Source organism: Manihot esculenta, chromosome 6, assembly GCF_001659605.2.
Source record: "Manihot esculenta cultivar AM560-2 chromosome 6, M.esculenta_v8, whole genome shotgun sequence".
Taxonomy (NCBI): Eukaryota; Viridiplantae; Streptophyta; class Magnoliopsida; order Malpighiales; family Euphorbiaceae; genus Manihot; species Manihot esculenta.
In genome coordinates this window covers 22,490,789-22,514,080 of record NC_035166.2, presented here as the reverse complement: position 1 = coordinate 22,514,080, position 23,292 = coordinate 22,490,789, and the positions used below count along the sequence as shown (strand labels likewise).

The window sequence follows — 23,292 nt, the reverse complement described above, 5'->3', positions numbered from 1 at the left end:
CAGCTCAATACCTATCTTGTTCGTCAATCAGGCACAACACGGTGACATCCAACGGCAGAACTCTTTTTGATAAGAAAGAAGTGTTTCATGTTTACCAATTAAAGTAGGAAAAAAAGATTGAGCACATCAAACCTAATAATAAATTAATAACCTTTAAAATGTAATCCGAACTTGTAAACTATATCGATGTAGGCGAAAGTAATGAGATGTACATGCAACTAATTAACTGGATGTTGCCACGTCCAAAATGAATAAATAATGAAATAGAAGAATTAGCTTCGTACATAATCGGGAAGAAAATTGGCAGTACCTGAAGAAAATTATTAAGAAACTGTAACCTCGAGACAAAAATGGTAATAACCGAAGTAAATCGAGGAAAAATAATTTTCAATCAGCAACCTATATTTGGAGGTTATAATACAATTACACTACAAGCAACCCGTCTTATAATTGCTCTATCTGAACCTGAACACCTATACAACATTTCGGGGCGGGTTAGGACAAAATTTCAATTAGAAACAAAACAATGAACTGAAAGGAAAAGGCAACCCTATTTATATGTTACAAGAAAAGAATTGAATCTAACGTTAGGGAAGTGGGTTAGAGCTTTGTACATGGTCTCATGCTACAGACAGGCTTTGTGCTTTACATTACTCGAGGCATCCGCTTTGCTCTGGTGCTGAAGAAACTCCACCAAACCAAATGATTAAAGCCAGAAACCAAATCTCCTGTCCGCACTCGTAGTGAAGGATTAACCCACGCTATGGGGCCATATCCATCAACTAAATAAACTGTGCAGTGAACATTTGCTATGTCAGCAAATGTAACCATTCTATTTGGCAAAAATATGATCTGTGTAACATCTACCGCGTTCACCTCATCAATCATTGATCAGCATCTGATCAAATCAGCCTTTTGGATGCTTTAAGCTCCACAAGCCTCAGGAAATATCTTTATACCTTTGCCTACATCACCTTGTGAGGCTTACTTCACACTGAATGGTGGACCCGAGGTCCTCAGCAGCATTTTTTTGGCCGACAATGACCAAAAAACAATGCAGCATAAGTCTGCTGTGCAGCGCGGAGCACAAACTGCTGTGTAGGGGAAGCAACATATATATGCAGAGCTATTTTTCACTCTTGTTTTGTAGGACTTCCTCCCTTCGCTTTCTCCGTTTTCTCCACTTCAGCATCCTTCTCGGCTTTCTTCTTTTCCAATTCAGCTTGTTTCAAATTTTCTTCATGGGCTTTCCGGAACAACCTCACAAAATTTAATAGAGTTGCTGTAACTGCATCAATCATTACAGCAAGACCAAGAAAATTAAGATTCTCATTCTCTCGACACAAGTGACGAAAATAATGACAAACCAAAATCAAACTAGGATAACATTAGAGAATTGCAGAACCTTGTTCCCTTCAATTATTTGTTTGCCCTTTCTTCTTTTTATTGTTCTTATCCTTTATATAGTTTTTTCGATATAACTACAGAAGCCAAAATCCAGGGAACATAAGGAAATATTTACAAAATTAAATTGCACCATAATACTCATATACCTTAATCATACAGGGAAACAAATCTCTGAGTTTGTCATGCTTTGCCATATAAATCATCCTTTCACTATTTCACAAGCAGTAAAAAAAAAAGGTGCAATTTTCATGAACCACTCGCTCACGAACTCATATGGCCTCAAGTACAGAAATCTTTCAGTAATTTTACCATGGTACCCACTAATATAGCAATGCGGAGCATGCTAACAATAATCTCAATAGATTGAATAGCGATAAATTGGAAATGTGTAAAATACACAACTTACCTTGCTCAAATGGGCAACGAGCTGGATCCTCACCAAAATATAGTGCAAGCGCATCTGCATTTCTACCCTGGGCACCACAGCATAATGATTGATGAGATCATATATATGTGTGTGTATATATATATCAACTTATTATACAAAATTTTAGGACTCTGTGCAGATTACCACAACAGAATATAGATTTGTCACAGACGTCACCTCCGTCTCAGCAACAGAAATGAATTCTTTCAGTGTCTAAAATTGGTATGAAACATGTCAGTCCATAAAAAATGATACACAAAAGAGAAGCAGCAGAAATAAAACTCTAATTATATAATTTCTCCTGAAGTATGAGGGGTCATTCTCAAAGGTCCTACAAGTAGTAAGATATTTTACAATGTCAGGCAGATATTTCTACAGCAATCAATCACATTGTCCTTCTCTATCATGGAAAGACGCCTCTAACGGCCATAATATAATGGTAAAAACCTATTGCTATGCAAATTTTTTCTTAAAAACAAAAAACATAAAGCTCATGAAGTGAGTAAATATTTGAAGATTTAAAATTAAGATATTCAACTAAATAATAAGCATAAAATACATCAAAATAGATATAAAAAAAGAGGAAGAAAGTGACGAAAAGAATGATTGTTGAATGGAAAATAGCTAAGGAAAGGTTTAATACACACTTTTCAGTCTAACTACCCTTTATAAAAAGAATTGAATTCACATAATTTACTACCAATTCTTTTGATTTGGTCATAATTCAGGCACACTTACAATTCACCCATAAATTCAAGTCACTAGGATAAATCCGAATTTATGGGATATGGAATTGAACCACTAGGATAAGGAATCGAAACAAATCACACAAATCAAGTTGTATGAATCATAAGATTCTAACAAAAATAGATTCAACCCATAAATTCAAATTGCTGGGATGGAGAATTAAATCAAATAGTAAGAATCAAACAAAGAACAGTAAGATTCTAACAACAGTGGGCAGATATTGTTGAGATACTTTCCGTAAATAACTTAGATTTGTAGTGATTGTGTGTATAATTAGGGATATGAATGGGATATGATTAGGCTATAATTAGATAATTAATTTATTCTTGTTAGTATATATACCCCAATTGATTTGAGGAAAATCATCAAGCATTTTTCTCTCAAAGTTTCTGCTTCCCCCCCCTTTTTTTTTCATCACCGTTTTCATGGAATTAGAGCTAAGAAATTTGGTTCAGCTGTGAGTGGCAGATCTGCCACCTTCCTTTGGGGACTTTATGAAAATCAGTTGGTCTCACCACTTAGCCCACCATTCTCGCTGGCTTCCGATTGGCGACCTAATAAAGCACCAGAAACCGACTCCACACGCCTCCATGAGCCGCCCAAAATGTTCGACTCTGGTACACGTGCCAGCACGTGAACTATTCTTCAGCACCTTTTTCATGTAGGCAACCCTTCCTCCAACATCGCCCGACACCGGTGACTCCAGCCCACTCGGTTGGGTCAACTGTCCAACTCTTCTCCACACATCCCTTGTGAACAATAGCTTCGAATATATTGTTCATGGTCACAGATTCTTTTATTTTTCTACAGATTCAGTCCCCATGGCCTAATCAAATATTGCTCATTCTGGTAATTCTGTTGTTTATCTAACCAAGTCTTTACCCATTGGTTCATGGATCCTCGACTCTGGTGCTTCTAATCATATTTCTGATAATTCCAATCTTTTTTCTACTCTTATTTCACCTTTTACACCATCTAAAGTCACATTAGCTAATGGTTCACAATATCAAGTTAAAGGGATCGATAATGTATATCTCCTTCTATCCCCTTGACTAATGTTTTATTTACCCCGAATGTTCATACAACCTAATCTCTGTTAACAAATTGACTAAAAATCTTCACTGTTCAGTCATCTTTACTGCTGAATTTGTGGTTGTGCAGGAACAGAGTACTGGAAAGATAATTGGAGTAAGATATGAGTCACAAGGATTGTATTATTTTTCCACTTCTAACCCTCCAATTGCTTTTGTATCTACAACTTCCGCTGAACTCATTGTTGGGGACATCCAAGTCTGAACAAGTTACAAAAACTGGTTCTTAGTCCCTCTTCCTTGCCTTCTTTAGAATGTGAGTCTTGTCAACTTGGAAAGCAAACTCAAGCTTCTTTTTCCAAGCGAGTCAATAATAGGGCCACTTCTATGTTTAACATTGTTCATTCAGATATTTGGGGTCCAAGTCGGGTTAGTACAATTATGGAATTTCAATATTTTGTTACCTTTATTGATCTGAGTTGTTCTCTATTTTTCAGAAGTTTTATGTTGAAATTCATAATCAATTTGGCGTTCACATTAAAATATTGCGAAGTGACAATGCATGAGAATATTTATCCTTTCTCATTCACTCATTTCTTGTCTACTTAGGGTATTACACACGAAACTTCTTGTTTTCATACCCCACAACAAAATGAAGTTGCCGAGCGAAAAAATCGACATTTGATTGAAACAGCCCACACCTTACTCCTACATCACAATGTTCCGTTGCGTTTTTGGAGGAAAACTGTCTTTACTACTTGTTACTTGATTAACTGAATCCCTTTCTCTGTTTTGCAACATCAAAGTCCTCATTCTATTCTATTTCCTAACCAGAATTCCACCCAGCTGTCTCTGCATATTTTCGAATGTATATGCTTTGTTCATGATCATACTCCTGGCAAAGATAAATTGCAGCCCAAATCAGTTAAATGTGTTTTTCTCGGCTATTCACGGCTTCAAAAAGGTTACAAATGCTATGTCTCTAGTACTGATAGATATTTTGTGTCCGCAGATGTCACTTTTTTGAAACCTCTCCTTACTTTTCTTCTAGTCCAGCACACAAAACCTTTATTCTTCTAGCTTTGCCTATACCTCCGACTCTTATTACTCCTTTACCTCAAGTGTATCTATCTCCCACTTCTATGCCACCTCTTCAAGTCTACACACATCGGCCTCACCTATCTGCTAATAACAATGACATTTCTCCCTGATGCAAGTACTTCTAATGACTTACCTCCTATTCCATCATCACCTACTTCGATCATGCCTTCAGCAACAATAGCTACTCTTCCTCTTGCTCTTCGAAAAGCTATTCGTTTTTCTCGAAATCCTCATCCCATTTATAATTTTGTGAGTTACCATCATTTGTCTCCTTCCTATTATACTTTTGTTTCTGTTGTGACTGCTGTCTCTGTACCAAAGATAGTTAGAGAAGCATTTGATCATCTTGGTTAGCGTAATATCAAGACTGAGGAAATGACTGCTCTTTATAAAAATGAAACTTGAAAACTGATATTCTTACCACCTAGCAAGTCTACTGTTGGTTGTCGATGAGTTTACAAAGTTAAGGTGAGACTTAATGGCAAAATTGATCATCTTAAAACTCGCTTTGTAGATAAATGTTACACTTAGATTTTTGAGCTTTATTACAATGATACTTTCTCTCTAGTAGCCAAAATAGCTCTTGTTCGCCTCCTTATATCATTGGCTGCAATTAATCATTGGACCCTTTATCAACGGGACATTAAAAATGTCTCACTGAAGAAGTTTACATGGAGCAACCTCTAGGGTTAATTGCTCAGGAGGAGTCAGGCTTAGTATGTCGTCTTTGATGCTCTTTGTATGAACTAAAACAGTCTCCAAAAGCACGGTTTGGACGATTCAGCACTAGTTCAACAGTTTGGAATGTCTTGAAGTAATTCTGATTATTCCGCATTTTTTCGTCATAGTGATGATAGATGCATCTACTCGGTAGTCTTTGTTGATGATATTATCATTACAGGTGTTGAGATTATTTCTATAAATAGCCTAGATTTGTATTGATAATTAAGGATATGATTGTGATATAATTGAGATATGATTAGGTTATAATTAGAGAATTAATTTATTTTCTTACCTAATGTGTACTCTTATAAGTATTATATATACCCCAATTGGCTTGAGGGGAATAATCAAGTATTTTCTCTCAAATCTTCTACTCTCTTTTTCTTCTTTTCATCAAAGGTTTCATGGTATCAGAGTCAAGAAACTTGGTTCACCTTTGAGTGGCAGATCTGCCACTTTGCTTTGGTGACTTTCTGAAAATCAGTTAGTCTCACCACTCAGTCCATTCTCCACGCCGGCCTCCGATATGCTTTCTGGTGAAGCACCGCCTCCAGATCTGGCCCCACGCGCCACCCCAAGTAGCTTGTCTCCGGCCACGCGCCGGCGCGTGCACCACCCTTTGGTGATTGTTTCACGCTGGCGACTCTTCCCCCAATATCGCTCGGTGCCGGCGACTCCAGCCCAGTAGGTCCGGTAGGCTGTTCAGCTCGCCTTCACATGCCCTTCGGCCATGCGCGGACGCGTGCACCATCATCCAGCGATTGTTTGACATCGGCAACTCTTCCTCCAGCATCCCCCGACGGATGCGTGCACCATCCTCCGGCGACTGTTTCACGTCGGCAACTCTTTTTCCAGCATCGTTCGGCGCCGGCGACTCCAGCCCAGTAGGTCTGATCGTCGAATTTACTGTTCACAAGCGTAGGTTCCTTTTTTCTTGGCAGATTCAGCTCTTTTTTGGCAGATTCGGGTCCCTACTCGGTCCCCTGTTGTTTCAGAATCTCTCTCGACATGTCTGAGAAGCAAAACACCCTCAATACAGGTTCTGAGTCTCTTAAACTTTTCTTTTCAATTGCTATGGTGAAGTTGCAAGGAAGTAATAATTATGTGTCTTGGGCTGCATTTGTAGAATTATGGTTTGTAGGACAGGGATATGATGATCATTTAACAAAAAATGCCACTAATATCACCGCCACTAATAGATCCAACTGGGTTAAGATTGATGCTCAACTATGTAGTCTTTTATAGCATTTGTTAGATCCAAAATTGCTTGCTTTGTTTCAGTCTTGCAAAACCTGTTGTAAGGTTTGAACTAAGACCATAACATTGTATACTAATGATATACAACGCATCTACAAGGTTGTGTCAGATATGATTCACTTACAACAAAATCATCAGGATATGGCTAGTTACTTGGGTCAAGTAGAAACTCTGAAAGATGAATTTAATTCTCTTATGCCCTTTACTGATGAAGTTGATGCGCAAGAAGAACGTGATAAATTTTTATGGTTTTGGCATTAATTGGATTACGATCTGACATTTGCTTTGTGAAAAATCAAATTTTGACTGGTTCAGTTATTCCAACTTTAGAAGATTTGTCAACTAGGCTCTTACGTATTTCCCTTAGTAAGAGTGACACTACAGATATGGAATCCTCGGTTTTGGCTGTGCAAGAAAATCAAGGACATGGAGGAAATCGCAAAGGTAAAGGGAAGAAGTTTCATTGCTCCTATTGTGATAAGAAAGGTCACACATAGGATGCGCGTTGAGCACTACATGGCCGACCACCACGACCCAATCAACCTGATAATATTGACAAGTCAGCAGCTCATCTTGACCAATCTAATGAAGAAGGTTGCTTCCACAACCTACCAATAAATCTCAGAACCTAGATTCAATTACTTTAACCGAAAAGGACTATAAAAAATATCTGCAGTTCTATGCAGCTAAGCAACATCCTCCATCTTCCAGCATTGCTCACTCCGGTAATTCCTTTGCTTGTTAACTAAGTCTTCACCTATTGGTCCATAGATTCGAGACTCTGGTGCTTTTGATCATATCTCTGGTAATCACAATCTTTACTCTACTCTTGTTTCACCTTCTACACCATCTAAAGTCACCTTAGCTAATGGTTCACAAACTCAAGTTAAAGGAATAGGAAACGTACAACTTCTTCCTTCTATTTCCTTAACTACTGTCTTATTCACTTCTGAATGTCCATATAATTTAATCTCCATTAGCAAATTAACCAAAAATCTTAATTGTTCAGTAGCCTTTACTGCTGATTCTGTTGTAGTGCAGGACCGAAGTACTGGGTGAATGATTGGAACAGAATCTGAGTCACAAGGATTGTACCACCTCTCCAGTTGCTTTTGTTTCTACCATGTCCGCTGAACTTATTCATAACCGTTTAGGACATCCTAGTCTTCTCAAATTGCAGAAAATCGTCCCCAGTCTTTCTTCTTTATCTTCTTTAGCAAGTGAATCATATCAACTTGGAAAATAAATTCAGACTTCATTTCCCAAGCGAGTCAATAACAGATCACTTCGATGTTTGACATTGTTCATTCAAACATTTGGAGTCCAAATTGTGTTAGTACAACTTTGGAATTTTAGTATTTTGTTACTTTTATTGATGATTATTCTCGTTGCACTTGGCAGTTTTTAATGAAGAATCACTCCGAGTTATTCTCCATTTTTCAAAAATTTTGTGCTGAAATACATAATCAATTTGGTGTTCGCATTAAGGTTTTGCGTAGTGATAATGCACGAGAATATCTTTCCTCCTCTTTTTCTCATTTCTTGTCTACTTAGCCTATTATTCACTAGACTTCTTGTGCCCATACTCCTCAACAAAATGGTATTGCCAAGCGCAAAAATAGGCATTTGATTGAAACCGTCAGCACGTTACTCATACATTATAATATTTCGATGCGTTTTTAGGGCAACGCAGTCCTTACTGCCTGCTACTTGATCAACCGCCTTCCTCTGTTTTGCAACATCAGAGTCCTCATTCAGTTCTCTTTCCAAACCAGACCTCCAATCAATTATCTCTGCGAGTTTTTGTATATGTTTTTTTCATGATCATACCCCAGGTAAAGACAAACTCCAGCTCAAATCAGTTAAATGTGTCTTTCTTGGCTATTCTCAGCTTCAAAAAGATTACAAATGCTATGATCCCACTACTAACAGATATTTTATCTCTGCAGATGTCGCTTTTTTTGAAACCTCCCCTTACTTTTCTTGTAGTTCAACGCACAAAACTTTTGTACCTGCACCTCTTATCTCTCCTTGGCCTCATGTCAGTCCATCTCCCACTCCTACACCACCCCTTCAGGTCTACACACGTCGGCCCCACCCATCTGCTACTAAAAATGATACTTCTCTCCCTGATGCAGGTACTTCTAATGACTTACCTCCAGTTCCATCATCACCTGCTTCGGTCATGCCTTCAGTACCAACGACTACTCCTCTTGCTTTGCGAAAAGGTATTCGCTCTTCTCAAAATCCTCATCCCATTTATATTTATAATTTTGTGAGTTACCATCGTTTGCCTCCTTCCTATTATACTTTTGTTTCCACCATGTCTACTGTTTCTATACCCAAGATAGTTAGAGAAGCATTGGATCATCCCGATTAGTGTAATGCAATGGTTGAGGAGATGATTGCTCTTCATAATAATGAAACTTGGGAACTAGTCTCTTTACCACCTGGCAAGTCTACTGTTAATTGTCGATGGGTTTACACAATTAAGGTGGGACTTGATAGAGAAATTGATTGCCTTAAAATTCGTCTTGTAGCTAAAGGCTACACACAAATTTTTGAGCTTGATTACAGTGGTACTTTCTCTCCAATAGCCAAAATAGCTTATGTTCGCCTCCTTATCTCACTGGCTGCAATTAATCACTGGATCCTTCATCAACTGGACATTAAAAATGCCTTTCTTAATGGAGAACTCGCTGAAGAAGTCTATATGGAGCAACCACCGGAGTTTGTTGCTCAGGGGGAGTCAAGCTTAGTATGTCGTCTTCGACGCTCATTGTATGGTCTAAAACAGTCTCCAAGAGCATGGTTCGGACGATTGAGCACTGTAGTTCAACAGTTTGGAATGTCTCGAAATGATTCTGATCATTCCGTATTTTTTCGACATAATGGCGATAGATGCATCTACTTGGTGGTCTATGTTGATGATATTGTCATTACAGGAAATAATTATGATGGAATCTCTCAACTTAAGCAACATTTGTTCAGTCATTTCCAAACTAAAGACTTTGGAAAACTGAAGTATTTCTTGGGGATTGAAGTGGCAAGTCTAAAATAGGTATCACAATTTCTCAACGAAAATATGCTTTGGACATATTGGAAGAAACAGACATGTCAAACTGCAGACATGTGGACACTCCTATGGATCCAAATGCCAAATTGGTTCCTGAATAGGGGGAGCCACTTAAAGATCCTGCTAGATACAGAAGATTAGTAGGCAAGCTCAATTATCTCACTATCACTTGACCAGATATTTCCTTTGCTGTAAGTGTGGTTAGTCAATTTCTTTAAATTCCATACAGTAGTCACTAAGATGCAGTCATTCGCATTCTTAGATATGTCAAAGGAGTTCTATGAGGACAAGAGTCACTCACAAATTGTTGGCTATTCTGATGCAGATTAAGCAGGTTCCCTTCAAATAGACGATCTACTTCAGGATATTGTATTATGATTGGAGGGAATATTATATCATGAAAAAGTAAAAAACAGAGTGTGGTTGCAAGATCAAGTACAGAAGCAGAATATTGAGTTATGGCTTTAGCAACATGCAAACTCATTTGGTTGAAAAAACTCCTTCAGGAATTGAAATATAGCAATACTGGTCAAATGAAGTTGATATGTAATAATCAAGCTACCCTCCATATTGCATCAAATCTAGTTTTTCATTAGAGGATGAAGCATATAGAGGTGGATTGCCATTTTATTAGGCAAAAGATTGAGTCCGGATGCATTTCCACTAGCTTTGTCAATTCAAATGATCAGCTAGCTAATATTTTCACAAAATCACTTCGAGGATCACGAATAGAGTATACTTGTAACATGCTTGGAGCATATGATATGTATGCTCCAGCTTGAAGGGGAGTGTTGAGATTATTTCTATAAATAGTCTAGATTTGTATTAATAATTAGGGATATGATTGTATGATATGATTGGAATATAATTAGGCTATAATTAGGGAATTAATTTATTTTCTTACCTAGTATGTACTCTTGTAAGTAGTATATATACCCCAATTGGCTTGAGGGGAATAATCAAGTATTTTCTCTCAAATCTTCTACTCTTTTTTTCTTCTTTTCATCAAAGGTTTCAATAGGAAATGATCATTGATAGAATCTCTCAATTTAAGCAACATTTGTTCAGTCATTTCCAAACTAAAGTTCTGGGGAAATTGAAATATTTTTTGGGATTAAAGTGGTACAATCTAAAACAGATATTGTGATTTCTCAACAGAAATATGTTTTGGATATATTGGAAGAAACAGGCACGTTAGATCGTAGACGTGGACACTCCTATGAATCCAAATGTCAAACTTGTTCCTGAAAAGAGGAGCTACTTAAAATCCTGCTAGATAAAAAAGATTAGTTGACAAGCTAAATTATCTCACTATCACATAATCAGATATTTCTTTTACTGTAAGTGTGGTTAGTCAATTTCTTCAAACCCCCTTTAGTAGTTACTGAGATGCAGTCATTCGCATTCTTAGATACACCAAAGGAGCTCCAGGACAGAGTTAATCTATGAGAACAAGGGTCACTCACAAACTATTGGCTATTCTGATGCAGATTGGGCAAGTTCTCCTTTAAATAGACGATCTACTTCGTACTATGATTGGAGGGAATTTTATATCCTGAAAAAGTAAAAAAATATGGTGTGGTTGCAAGATCAAGTGTAGAAGCAGAATATCGAGTTATGACTCTGTCAACATGCAAACTCATTTGATTGAAGCAACTCCTTCAGGAATTGAAATATGGCGATACTGGCCAAATGAAGCTGATATGTGATAATCAAACTGCTCTCCATATTGCATCAAATCCAGTTTTCATGAAAGGACGAAGCATATAGAGGTGGATTGCCATTTTACTAGGCAAAAGATCGAGTCAGGATGCATTTCTAATAACTTTATCAATTCAAATGATCAACTAGCTTATGTTTTCACAAAATCTCTTTAGGGTTCATGAATCGAATATATTTGTAACAAACTTGGAGTATATGATATGTACACTCCAGCTTGAGAGGGAGTGTTGAGATATTTTCTGTAAATAGCTTAGATTTGTAGTGATTGTGTGCATAACTAGGGATATAATTGTGTGATATGATTAGGATATGATTAGCCTATAATTAGAAAATTAATTTATTCTTCTAAATAGTATATATACCCCAATTGGCTTGAGAAAATTATCAAACATTTTTCTCACGAAGTTTCTGCTTCCCTCTTCTTTCACTGTTTTCAGATATCACAAAACTCATTCTCTTTCCTCTTAAGTAATGGTCAGTAACAGCCATAGCAGCGGTTACCGACCTGAAATTTATGTCTGTTAGCTATAAAGGGGTATCAGAAACAGTACTCTCTATCCTAATAAACACTTAATACAAAAACAACTAGGCAAAAAACTAAATGGCAGTAGATCATCTAGGCACTTCAACATGCTCGCACTCAAACAAGAAATCCAGTTGTCACAAGAGTACAGTTAAGAGTAAATTGACCATCAGAAAAAAAAAAAGTAAAAAGAGCAAATGTCTTCAGTTAGAAACCCACACCAAGTCTATACCAACCTAAAATACAAGCATAAGATCATTATAAGAACCTAACTTCAATCAACAATTTTAACGTTGAAAGATAAACCAAATATCATTAAAACAATCAAACAAGAAGTTGGAAAATAGAAATAAAGCAATACCTTGCGGAAAACTTCAGATACAGGACCATCATTCTCTGATGCTGCCAGCTCTTGTTTTAGTTTTTCTAGTCCTTTGATTATAGCTTGCATTTCTTCTGCTAAAGACTTCAATTGTATCTGCAATTAAACCAAGATCCCGATCTAAGCACAACCTAACAACAGTGTTTAACTGTTAACAGTAAAAACAAAATAGAACCTTCGTTGCAGCTTCAATGCTAAGAAGGTCCAGGTGAAAATCTAGAAGCGCTGGTGACTTTGATGCAAGTACCTAAGAGTGAACATGAATTTGCAATTGCCCTTAACATTTGAATTTCAGAATGGCAGAATGTATCAGCAGCAAGCAACTAGAGAATGGAAGTAAAACACAAATCGAGAAATCATTAACTGCCCTTTAAAGTTTTTCAATCACGATGGTGAGACAGTGAGTTGCAACAGACACATTTGCTTTCCTTTTATGGGAGTTAAGACATAATGCTTCAGTAAAGATATCAGCATCCAATATTAATACAAATTGCATTCCTAAAAAAAGGAATAGAAAAGATGCAGATCTTCATGTTATTTAACAGTCATTTCTCAAAGGAGTTCCAAGTGTTTAAAAGGTCAGAAATGCAAAAATTATGACAGTGAGATCAACTAAAGAAGCAATGGATACACATCTTCATGCCATGATGATTGCAACAAAGACTAACATTTAGATGGTCATTGACCATCTCTGCACAACCTCCTGAAGGCGGAAACTTCAAAGAAATGCTCTATACAAATGGCACGTTGCAGGGATATGCACCGTTCTAAGATCTCTTTTGGCATTTAGCAAATTGAAGCTCAATATTTAAGGAGGAATTCCTGAATTGCATCTCCTTCAATCATATAACAATATAACAAAATTAGCCTAGCAGATTTCCTAGCATCAACCTAATATTCTTTTTTTCAAAAGTCATACAGTCACCAAATTCATACATTTCCAAAGGCAGAACTCAGAAATGCAAAATTTTTATTCTTTTCCCAAGTATCCTTTATTTAAAACCATTATTAAGCATGAATCTTTAATTTCCTCCATGTTTACGATATCAACCAAATTAAGAATAATCAAACAAGCACTTGGTCAGAGAAGCAAGGGTGCAAAAGTATTTAATTATCAAACAAATAAGTGCATTAACCACACCTTGCAAAGGTAATGCATAAGTGTCATCTTGCTGTTGCAAGCACGTGTATCAGTAAGTTTTAAAAGACTGTCCAGCTTGAACCCAACTGCTGAACCTGAACAAATCAGAATCATTTAATTCTTTATATCAATTTCATAGTAATCATGGAACAACATCTTTTAATTCACATGAGAAAAATTCAAAAAAAAAATATCACTATAGGGTAGGATAGTTATCCTTTTAAATCATCTGTGAAAAATTTCACAAAGTTTTTATCACTTGTGAAAATTTTTTAATTCACTTCTTTTAAATCATCTGATGCTTTATATCAATTTCAAAAAAAAAATAAAAAAATCCATACCACCTCCTTAAACTTCAAGATATATATATATATATATACAAAGGCAAATTAAGGAACAAAACAGGAGTAGAGCACAACATGAACAAACACAAGTGGTCATTCTTCAACAACCAAATCAAACCTCTAGTCTCAAACAACAAATCAATGACCACTTTCAAGCTATGAATTTGACGCAACAACACACAGTTAGCAATTTGAGGGCATGCATCTAAAGATGAAACTCTGGTACAATTGCCACATGAATTCAAAGAATGCCAGACAGCACATTGAAAAACTGAAAAAGCTTTGGGACATGGCACAATCTACCCTTCCAAAATAGCAATCGGTAACCATACAGTAAATGGAAAATAAATCAAGAGAGCTGGGTGAAGGACATTTTCAAAAGATCTTAGAATTTCAGTAGATTAAAGCAAAAGTGCATCAAGCAACAAACTGGCCCCTAGCTGAAAAGGTAAATAACGATGGCTCACCCCTTGCAGTTCCTTGGTTCAATGTATTCCCTAAATAAAGAATCTTCTTCATAATTTCCTTCAACTTGACAGAATTCCGAACCTATTTAGCAATCAACAAACAACTGGTTCAAAGACGAGCAACAATCAGCATGGAAAGGGTTCATTGTCATCTGTGGCATACCTCATCACAAGCAGAGTTTACCATGTTTAAGCTCTTTTTAAATTCTGTTATCTGAGAAGGAGGGCATAATAAGACAATAGTTGCACCAATGGTTAAAGGAAAATATAATTTGGGGGGAATACTATTTTATCAAAACCAGACTAGCAATGCAGATACCGCCAAACCTGAGAGCCGAACTGAATCTTGAAAGAAAACACTCTCATTTTCGACTCAACACGAGGCACTTTCATCAGCTCCAGAAAAAACTGCATATAGATTTATATGGTAAACAACTTCAAACACTTAGTTTCAAAATATCAAAGAAGTTATAATACCGCCTGGATTCAGGTCATCCAGTCCAGCATATTAACAGGCATAGCAGAGTTTCCTGAATCATGTCAATACCTTAAAGGAGAATCCTAACAGGAAAGAAATGCCACAAGTTCTAACACACATGTCCATTTTATTAAGGATTATCATGAACATGCACAAGAACATCCTGTACCACCTAGTAAGGATGGCCTCTTCTAGTAATTGAACCAACAATTAAAGGAATGTGATTAAGTCAGATGTCATAATTCCATCTCATCCTTGTTCTGTTGTCACCTTTCCCTCCAAAACCCTCATATAGCCCTTAGTCACTATCCAACTTCAACATCCTATCCTTTCTTAAATATGATATAAAACTGTGAATGACACAATATTACTCTGATCTTCAATAAGAACCCCATCATCAAGAAACCACCCTCACCATATTGTAAAATCAGAAATCTCTTGAACTGGAAGACCAACACCTAAGCTAACATCAAGAGAATCTCCTCATGTTGTAGTGATCTTGGTAACACCGAAGATTGTTTAGAGTTGGTAAAAGGTTCAAGTGATTGAAATTTTTACTTCTGTTGCCTAATGATCTTTCAGATTTCCTCCCATTCAACATGGTTTTACAACCTAAAAAGGGCCACAACAGCCAGTAGTAAAACGAGCTTGCATGTCAATAGAAAATCCATATTCATTCACTCAAAGAAATGTTCTTTTTTTCTTTTGAAGGGAGGGTGGGGGAGGCTCATTTCGAGTTCTATGTGGTCCATTTAGTTTGAAACGTTTAGTCCACATTACTTCTCCAGCTTTTGATTAACATCAATGTCAAGCAAAATTTTCAAACTGATTTGTTTTTGGGTTCATTATTGAAAAGTTTATATTATTTTCATGTAGCTCTTTCCTCACTGCTGATAGAAATTGAATGTAGAAGTTAATAAATTTTAGATGAAAAGAAACACAAGGTCATGAACAAATAATCACTAATATCCTAAAATTCATCAGCCCATTTACTTAGTATTACAAGTACTATCCATCTAGACAAAACTAGAACAAGTGACTATCATTCTATGTAACAAATAACTTGCAACTCTAAATGACCAAGAGAGGATGAGATCAATTTTCATAATAGTCATATGAGCACATCTACAAGGGTCAAAAACATAAATCAATCTTCCAAGAGTTCAAGATAGCCCAAAAGCAACAATTGCAGAACTCTCAAGATTGCATTTCAGCAAAAAGACCAATTACAGATCTTGGTTGATGAGAAAATTTGGCAGACCTGTTCACACTTTCCCAGGGTCTCCTTGTCACCAGTATACCCCTGTTATAGTAAAATAATCATGATCAAACATCTAATATTGACCTTGAGATTTAATTACTAACAAAATGTAAAAAACACAGCCGAATAACTAATAATATAATGAGAAAGGGAATCCATTCAAAGTTTTACCTTGAGAAGTTCCATCTCCTCCTTAGTAGGACAGAATTTGATAAGATTTTCCACTTGATCAGCATCTAATACTGATTCATCCATTGCTAGGACCGCAGCCTGAAAGTGTGTAAGCAGGCACAAAGCAATATGTGAAAATCTTAAATTCAAAAAATAAATTAAGGAAAAAATATTAAATATCCCACATCGGCTCCATTTCTTATCAGAAAGAAAATGCTATAATTCCCAATTGAACCAAAGAAGATCAATAGACACCATAAACAAAATAAAAACATAAAAATTGAAAATCGTTGATACATATAAAATGCAATGAGCCTATATCTCAAGCTTTAGATAGCTACCAAACAAAATCTGTTGCTAGGGGAAACTATGCATGATGGAAAAGAAGAAAGGAAGCAAGTAAATATGCAATTGAAAACCATAAATGACAAAGTCTACAGGCAGATCTTTTCTCACAGTTGAAAAAAGTACATGTGGAAGTATATTCCATTACAAGGCTAGAAAAAAATATGAAGGTATTTAATCAAAAATGCTATCTACAATACCCGCACCTTGAGTTACACTAGCTCCTCTAATCTCCCTATGGGTTAGAATTTAGATACAAGACCTAAAGCAAAAGTTTATCAAGTCTAGTTCCACATTAGAAAGCCAGCAGCATTTTCCACGGTACATAAACTTACGATCCCCTGTACTATGCAGGGAAATAGTAGAAGAGGAAAAGATACTTCAAGGTAACATGTTATCTCTGATCCATTACATCACAATTTTACTCAAGTCAGAAAAGCATACATAAGATCTTCCATTACATGCTTTAAAACAGAAATAACTTAAAGGTCGTTCTCCTCTCAAAGGAAAGAGAAAATTAGCTTCAACACACATACCATATGCTAACACCCGTTCATGCATTTTAAGACTGGGACATTCCATATGGACCATATCTCAAATAATTATCATGAATATGTTTACAAAGCACACATATAACGGGAGAATCTCTAATCAATGCAAGAGCATTGAAGATGTCACTCTTACCATCATGTCAGGCAGTGGCATCTTAACTTTTGTAAGCATAATTTCTGTATTGTTGGCCCTCCTCAGGTCAACCTACAATGCAATAAATAAATAAATAAATTAGTTTGTAAAAGACAGGGTTGGAAGTTCATTTCAAGATACTAAAGAGTAAGAATCATCATCATGAATCTACCATAAGGCTAATTGAAATACAGAATCATTATCATTTCGATTACAAATTCCAGAATCATTTGTCGTCATAACTTAGAAATGCAGAATTGCTACAGGGTAATTGAGTGGTAAATGCGCATGTCTAATCACAGTTGAAATAAGTTGAGTCTTCTGGTAAAAAAAAATTGCAACTTAAAATTTCTTAAATACAGAAGGGAAGAAAAGGGGTGCTAAAAATAGAAGCCAAAATAGCATAATAACAAAAACTCCTCCATGTAAAATTTATTCAAGTTAAAGTATAGAATAACTAGAGTACCAGGTGAACTTTGTCAGTTTTGGCTGCAGCAGATTTGCGTCTTCCGCCTTTGCCTCCTGAATCAGCAGGTTTGGGAACTGTTGCAGAGAAAAGGGTCTCTATCTCTGACACATCAAATTCTGGTGCACTACAGCACAAAAATGCAACATCAGAAATTAAAGGAAGAATAATACTAAACATAAACACATAAGGCACTTGAAATGTTAAATTTCAGGATAACATAGTGGCTGAAAGACATCACTAGTTCGAAAAAATAAGTTACAGTACATTTGGGGCTCCCCATGTCTTTGCAGCTCCTCCCACAAACTTCCTTGTAGTGCCCTTGACACTTTGCTCCAGTGCAGAGGCTTTAAGGACGATCTTCTAGATGCTGTGGCAGTTGATCCCCGTCCACGGCCTCTTCCAGAAGCTAAGCCTCTTGTATCAGTTACAGCTCCTTTGCCACCTAATGGGGGAGGTGGAGGGGGTCCAACACCTGGAGGTCCAGGTGGACCAGGAGGGCCAGGAATATGCCCTCCAGGAGGAGGTGGGGGAGGTGGGCCACCTCCTCCTCCGGGTGGGGGTGGTGGCGGTGGAGCTCCATGTCCTGGAGGAGGTGGTGGCGATGGGGCTCCATATCCTGGAGGAGGTGGTGGGGGTGGGGCTCCATATCCTGGAGGAGGTGGTGGGGGTGGGGCTCCACACCCTAGAGGTGGAGGAGGTGGTGGTGGTGGGGCTCCACACCCTAGAGGTGGAGGAGGTGGTGGTGGTGGGGCTCCACACCCTAGAGGTGGAGGAGGTGGTGGTGGTGGGGCTCCACACCCTAGAGGTGGAGGAGGTGGTGGTGGTGGGGCTCCACACCCTAGAGGTGGAGGTGGAGGGGGAGGTGGGGCTCCACACTCAGGAGGAGGTGGTGGAGGTGGGGCACCATGCAAGGGAGGAGGTGGTGGAGGTGGGGCACCACACAAAGGTGGAGGTGCTGGAGGTGGGGCACCATGCAAAGGAGGAGGCGGTGGAGGGCCACTTATTGGAGGCGGTGGAGGAGCTCCACGTGAAGGAGAAGGTGGTGGGGGCAGTAGAGCTCCAAATGAAGGAGGTGGTGGGGGTGGTGGAGATCCAGATGAAAGAGCAAAAGGTGGGGAAGGAGTACCTTCATGCAGCGGTGGAGGCGGTGGAGGTGGTGGTGGAGTAGGAGCTCCATATTCTCGTAATGATGGTGGAGGTGGAGCTCCACAAGGAGGAGGAGGAGGAGGAGGAGGAGGTGGTGGCGGCGGCAGTGCAGTACCCACCATAGGTGGAGGTGGAGGTGGAGGTGGAGATGGAATTCCAACTCCAACCTTTGGAACTGTTTCTGTAACATAATGATGAGGAGGAGGTCGTGGTGCCGATGGTGCTGGTGGAGGTGGAACACTTGAAGCAAGGACAACTGAACTAAAAAGGGACTTCCAAGGGAGTGAAGAAGGTGCAGGACGTAACACCACTCCAATTTTCTGCCTATTAGATGAAGGGGGAAGAGGCGGCGGAGGGGGTGCAGGGGATTCATGGTGTGAAACTATCTCTACATTCTGCCTCACAAGTGATGAGGGAGGTGGAGGTGGAGGTGGAGGTGGCACTTTAACTGAAGTCTTAGGCAAAAATGCATTGCTAGAATGAGGAGGTGGAGGCCGAGGTAAAGTTGTGGAACAAGGAGGCACAACTTTTGCTGAGCAAAGATGTGCTGCTACTACTGGAGAGGAAGAAGGCTCATAAGAAGCTAGATCTCCAGCAGCAGCATCATCATCAGGAGAAGTCCTTGCATGGGCATCCACATTAGAATCCTTAGGGGAAGCACAAAAGGCAAGAGCAGGTGGTGCACTATTGTATCTGGATGGAGGATGTGCTACATGCATTGAATTGGCAAAAGGAGCTTTATTAGGGGGCACCCAACGAGGTACAGTATTTGGCCTCGCTTGTTTCCCATTAGTTCCATGAGGCTCGGGTTGTTTGATATTTTCTTTCACTGCAGTTGAATCTGCACCAACAGGTTTCATGCTCCTAGGTGCGGTTGGCACTGCCTTCTCAGGTTTTTGTCTACCAACATCAACACTCAACTTTAGCTGTGGAAGTATGGATTGTAAAATCTCTGTAGTATTGGTTTCTCCATTAGCTTTAGCTTCCATCTCTTTGAAATCTCCCCTCCCATCTTCATCCAGTTCCTTTATTGCATTGTTTCTCAATGTATCAACAGCAACCATGGAATCTATCTTCAGATCCCCATCATCCACAGCTATGTCTTTCACTGCTTGAAGATCAGGATATACCATCTCATCCATCTTGTATTTCACATCATCCACAGCTATGTCCTTCACTGCATCAACATTAAAATCCATATTTTTAGCCTCTTTGTGACTCCTATCATCAAATGTATCCCTAAAGACTTCTTTATGTTCTACATCTACCGACAAATTGTCATGGTCTGAATGAGTGTCATAATGCCCTTTTGCTTCTTGTGTGTCTATCGCATTGCTGAATATCTCTTCAGCCTCAAAAAACTCATCAGGCGAAGCACTTTCAGCCTCATTCCCATCTTCATTTGCTCTGAGTGTGGAGAGATTAGGCACGATGGAAGTATGACCATCCGCAAAAAGTACCTGATCCAGATATGAGTATGCTTTCAACTCCAACAGCTTCAAAAGAGAACTTTAATTGAAAAATAACAACCACCTACCTCTGCCTTAAAGTGCTTTGGAAATTGGTCCTTGGCATTCCACATAGTGTCAATTTCATCACGACGTAGCATCAAAGTATTTGCTCTAACAAATGCTGTATGAAACATAACTCTAAAAATCATCTCCTCGTGAACAAGATCGCCATCCAAATGGATGCATTCAAGAACAACATCACCTTGAACACGGCATCGGATATCTATTTTCACTAGCATACACTCTTCCTGAAATTGAAACTAGTAAGAATAACTAATAATGTGATTAACACTTCAGTCATTTTTTATAATATGACTTACTATCACTATTACCTTTTGGTAATGTCGAACATGTTTTTTTGTCTTTGAACTCGTGAATAGAAGCTTAGAAGTTCTGTTAGCGGGTTTTGAATGGTCCTGACCATAAACCCGTACAACTGGCCTGCAGCCTTTTCCACCCTCAAACAATGGAAGGGCCTTGAGCATCAAGCAATCTAACACCAAGGGCGTATCAGATGGAGGCCAATCAGTACCCAAATTTCTCCTAGAAATGTACTGAAGGTATCTTAGTTGGGAAGGATGTGGATTTAAAAGAGACAAAAGGTGCAGAAGTTCTCTAGGAGCTTGCTTGTAGATCATTTCAAGAGTCTTCTGCTCCCCATTATACTGTTTCCGATATAACAAAAGACCTGCAAGCATGAATGCAAGCACAGGCCATCCTCCTCTCTCGCAGTGCATTAACAACACATTTTGCTGCCCCTCCAAGGACAGCCAACTTTCACTAGACCGAAGGAAGTGGTGGATCATCTCCAGAGGAAGCACAGGACATCCTTCATATTGACGAGGATAATCCATGACTGTCATGTCATATTGAGATAATATGTCTGATATTTGGCTCCGTCTGTCCCCTTCTCTGAAGTTAAACACCATGAAGGAAGCATCAGGAAAATGATCCTGCAATTGTGCCACAATGCCACCCAAGTACACTTTGTACTCGTCTTCTTCCAACACATCAGTGGAGAAGCAACAATCAAACACTACAATAGAAACAAAAAGAAAGAGGAAATGAGGCAAGCATTGACCATAAAGAAAGGGAGTATCCTCATGAATACAGGAAGTTCAGTCTCTTAATATATGCAGTACAATCAATTGGCTATAAAGCTAATTCATTAGTCATGAAATCGAATTGTAAAAGCTCAATTAAGTTATTCAACTTCTGGGTAACCTGACAACTCCGGCTAAACTTTAAACTTCAAGACTTTGAACCTTGATTACCGGAGAATGAGAGCAAGTGATGGCAGCAGGCAGAAGAAATGAAGAATGCCACAGCTTATAAAATTTGTTGCATCAAATAAAATAAAATGTGAATGCAGAGAACCAAAGAGAATGCATTGCATTATTTGAAAATGAATGCCAAACTTCAATAATTCAGCTCTAAAAGCTAAATTAACAGAGGAATTCTAAAACCTAATTGAGCTCCAGAAGCAATCGTGCGACTAGAAGAAAAGAATTGCAAACGAAAATAGGTCATAATGAGACAAAACAGCATTCTGCAAGAATTCAAGAAAATGCCCCAAAAATCTATATCCAGCCGCCTCACCAAAAAGAGAAAAGGGAAAAAGAAAATGCAAATGGTACCATAAACTCTCTCAGAGATCTCAAGAAGCCGATCCGGCGGCTTCCGGTAAAAGAAGCGTCTGAACAGCGCCATCTGATGGCGCTGTTTCTCCCCCGATCGGATCCAAACCGTTGATTGATAATATCACAGAAAATGTCACAATTGACGTCAAATTCACAGCAGATCCCAATATTCTCCAACTCAGCAAACCGAGACCTCAAAGCGCCCCGAAATTCAACAATATTCCTCCAACATTCAAAAGCTGATAGAAGAAAAACTCGCCACGAATCAAAGAAATCAGGCACAATGACAAAATCTCTAATCTCCGGCCAAACTTGAGGAAGATTAAAAAGGAAACTTGAAGGCAATTGCTATAACATATTGAATGAATGTGAAGAGTTGAAATTAGATAATTTAAAGAGAGAGAGAAATAAGTGAATGTGTACAGGACGAAGTGACAGTAGAGAGGATGAAGGTGAAAATGATGATAAAATTTTTTTTCTAGGGAAATTGAGAAATTTTCTTGTAAGAATTAAGATCAAGCAAAATCAAATGGGGAGAGAAATAAAAGGGAATGGAAATAAAGAGAGAAGCGCAGTGGACTGAAAGACAAAATTAAGACACCTATATTTTTGGTTTTGGTTGGCTCCATTAATCCATCCACCCCTGGCTCCTGCGTATTGCTAATCATAATAACATTATTTTTTACCGATAATTTATTTGTAAATTAATAAACAAACTATAAAAAGGAAATTAAATTAATAAAAGACTAGTTTTAATTAGCTTAAACTATATTATTATTGAAACTTTGCTTGTAAATAATGAGATTGCCATGTTTAGGACCCAAGCGTGTTATGATTTTTTGTCATCTTTAAACTTTATCCAATGTAAGATGATTATACTACAAAAATTCATATTTTTGAGAATAAACCAATAATTAAATAACATAAAAATGAATATTCTAAGATAAACATTAACTATGATATTATTTTTGGAAATTAATATAAATATTTATCTTATTATATAATATAACTTATAGTTAAAAAAGCATAAATATAATGAATACAGGGGCTTGATATAGTAAAAACTAAAAAAGCAGTTGAATAGAATTTGTTGATAACATTGGAGCTGGAAGTTTCCCGTCTTCTGGGGCGGTGCCACATACAATCATCGCCTAACCGCGACGTGCCTAGACAGCTCGTCGTTTAGTGCGTACCCAAATCTAGAAAATGGAAATGAGTCAGCCAGCTACCCTTTATTTA

At 38.1% G+C, this 23,292-nt stretch overlaps 1 protein-coding gene across 3 annotated transcripts; it reads right to left on the bottom strand.

Moving 5' to 3' along the window:
- Positions 1-351: 351 nt before the first annotated feature.
- On the bottom strand, positions 352-22,662 carry LOC110617911 (formin-like protein 20). Of its 3 annotated transcripts, XM_043957585.1 has the most exons (17): positions 22,051-22,660; positions 20,746-21,449; positions 20,440-20,661; positions 18,021-20,362; positions 17,754-17,880; positions 17,288-17,359; positions 16,259-16,357; positions 16,088-16,129; positions 14,676-14,756; positions 14,512-14,562; positions 14,349-14,430; positions 13,538-13,632; positions 12,572-12,643; positions 12,376-12,492; positions 1,979-2,047; positions 1,814-1,880; positions 352-1,288 (listed from the first exon to the last, which is right to left on the bottom strand). In XM_043957585.1, the coding sequence occupies exons 1-17, from the start codon at positions 22,121-22,123 to the stop codon at positions 1,134-1,136; spliced, it is 4,470 nt and encodes a 1,489-aa protein (XP_043813520.1). In that variant the 5' UTR covers positions 22,124-22,660; the 3' UTR covers positions 352-1,133. The 3 variants fall into 3 exon arrangements, 2 of the variants coding, with proteins under 2 accessions (XP_043813520.1, XP_043813521.1); XR_006351032.1 differs by lacking the exon at positions 13,538-13,632 and having other exon boundaries at positions 1,215-1,288; positions 22,051-22,662; XM_043957586.1 differs by lacking the exons at positions 352-1,288; positions 1,814-1,880; positions 1,979-2,047; ... (1 more) ...; positions 12,572-12,643; positions 13,538-13,632 and adding an exon at positions 12,679-12,719 and having other exon boundaries at positions 22,051-22,661.
- Positions 22,663-23,292: the final 630 nt, after the last annotated feature.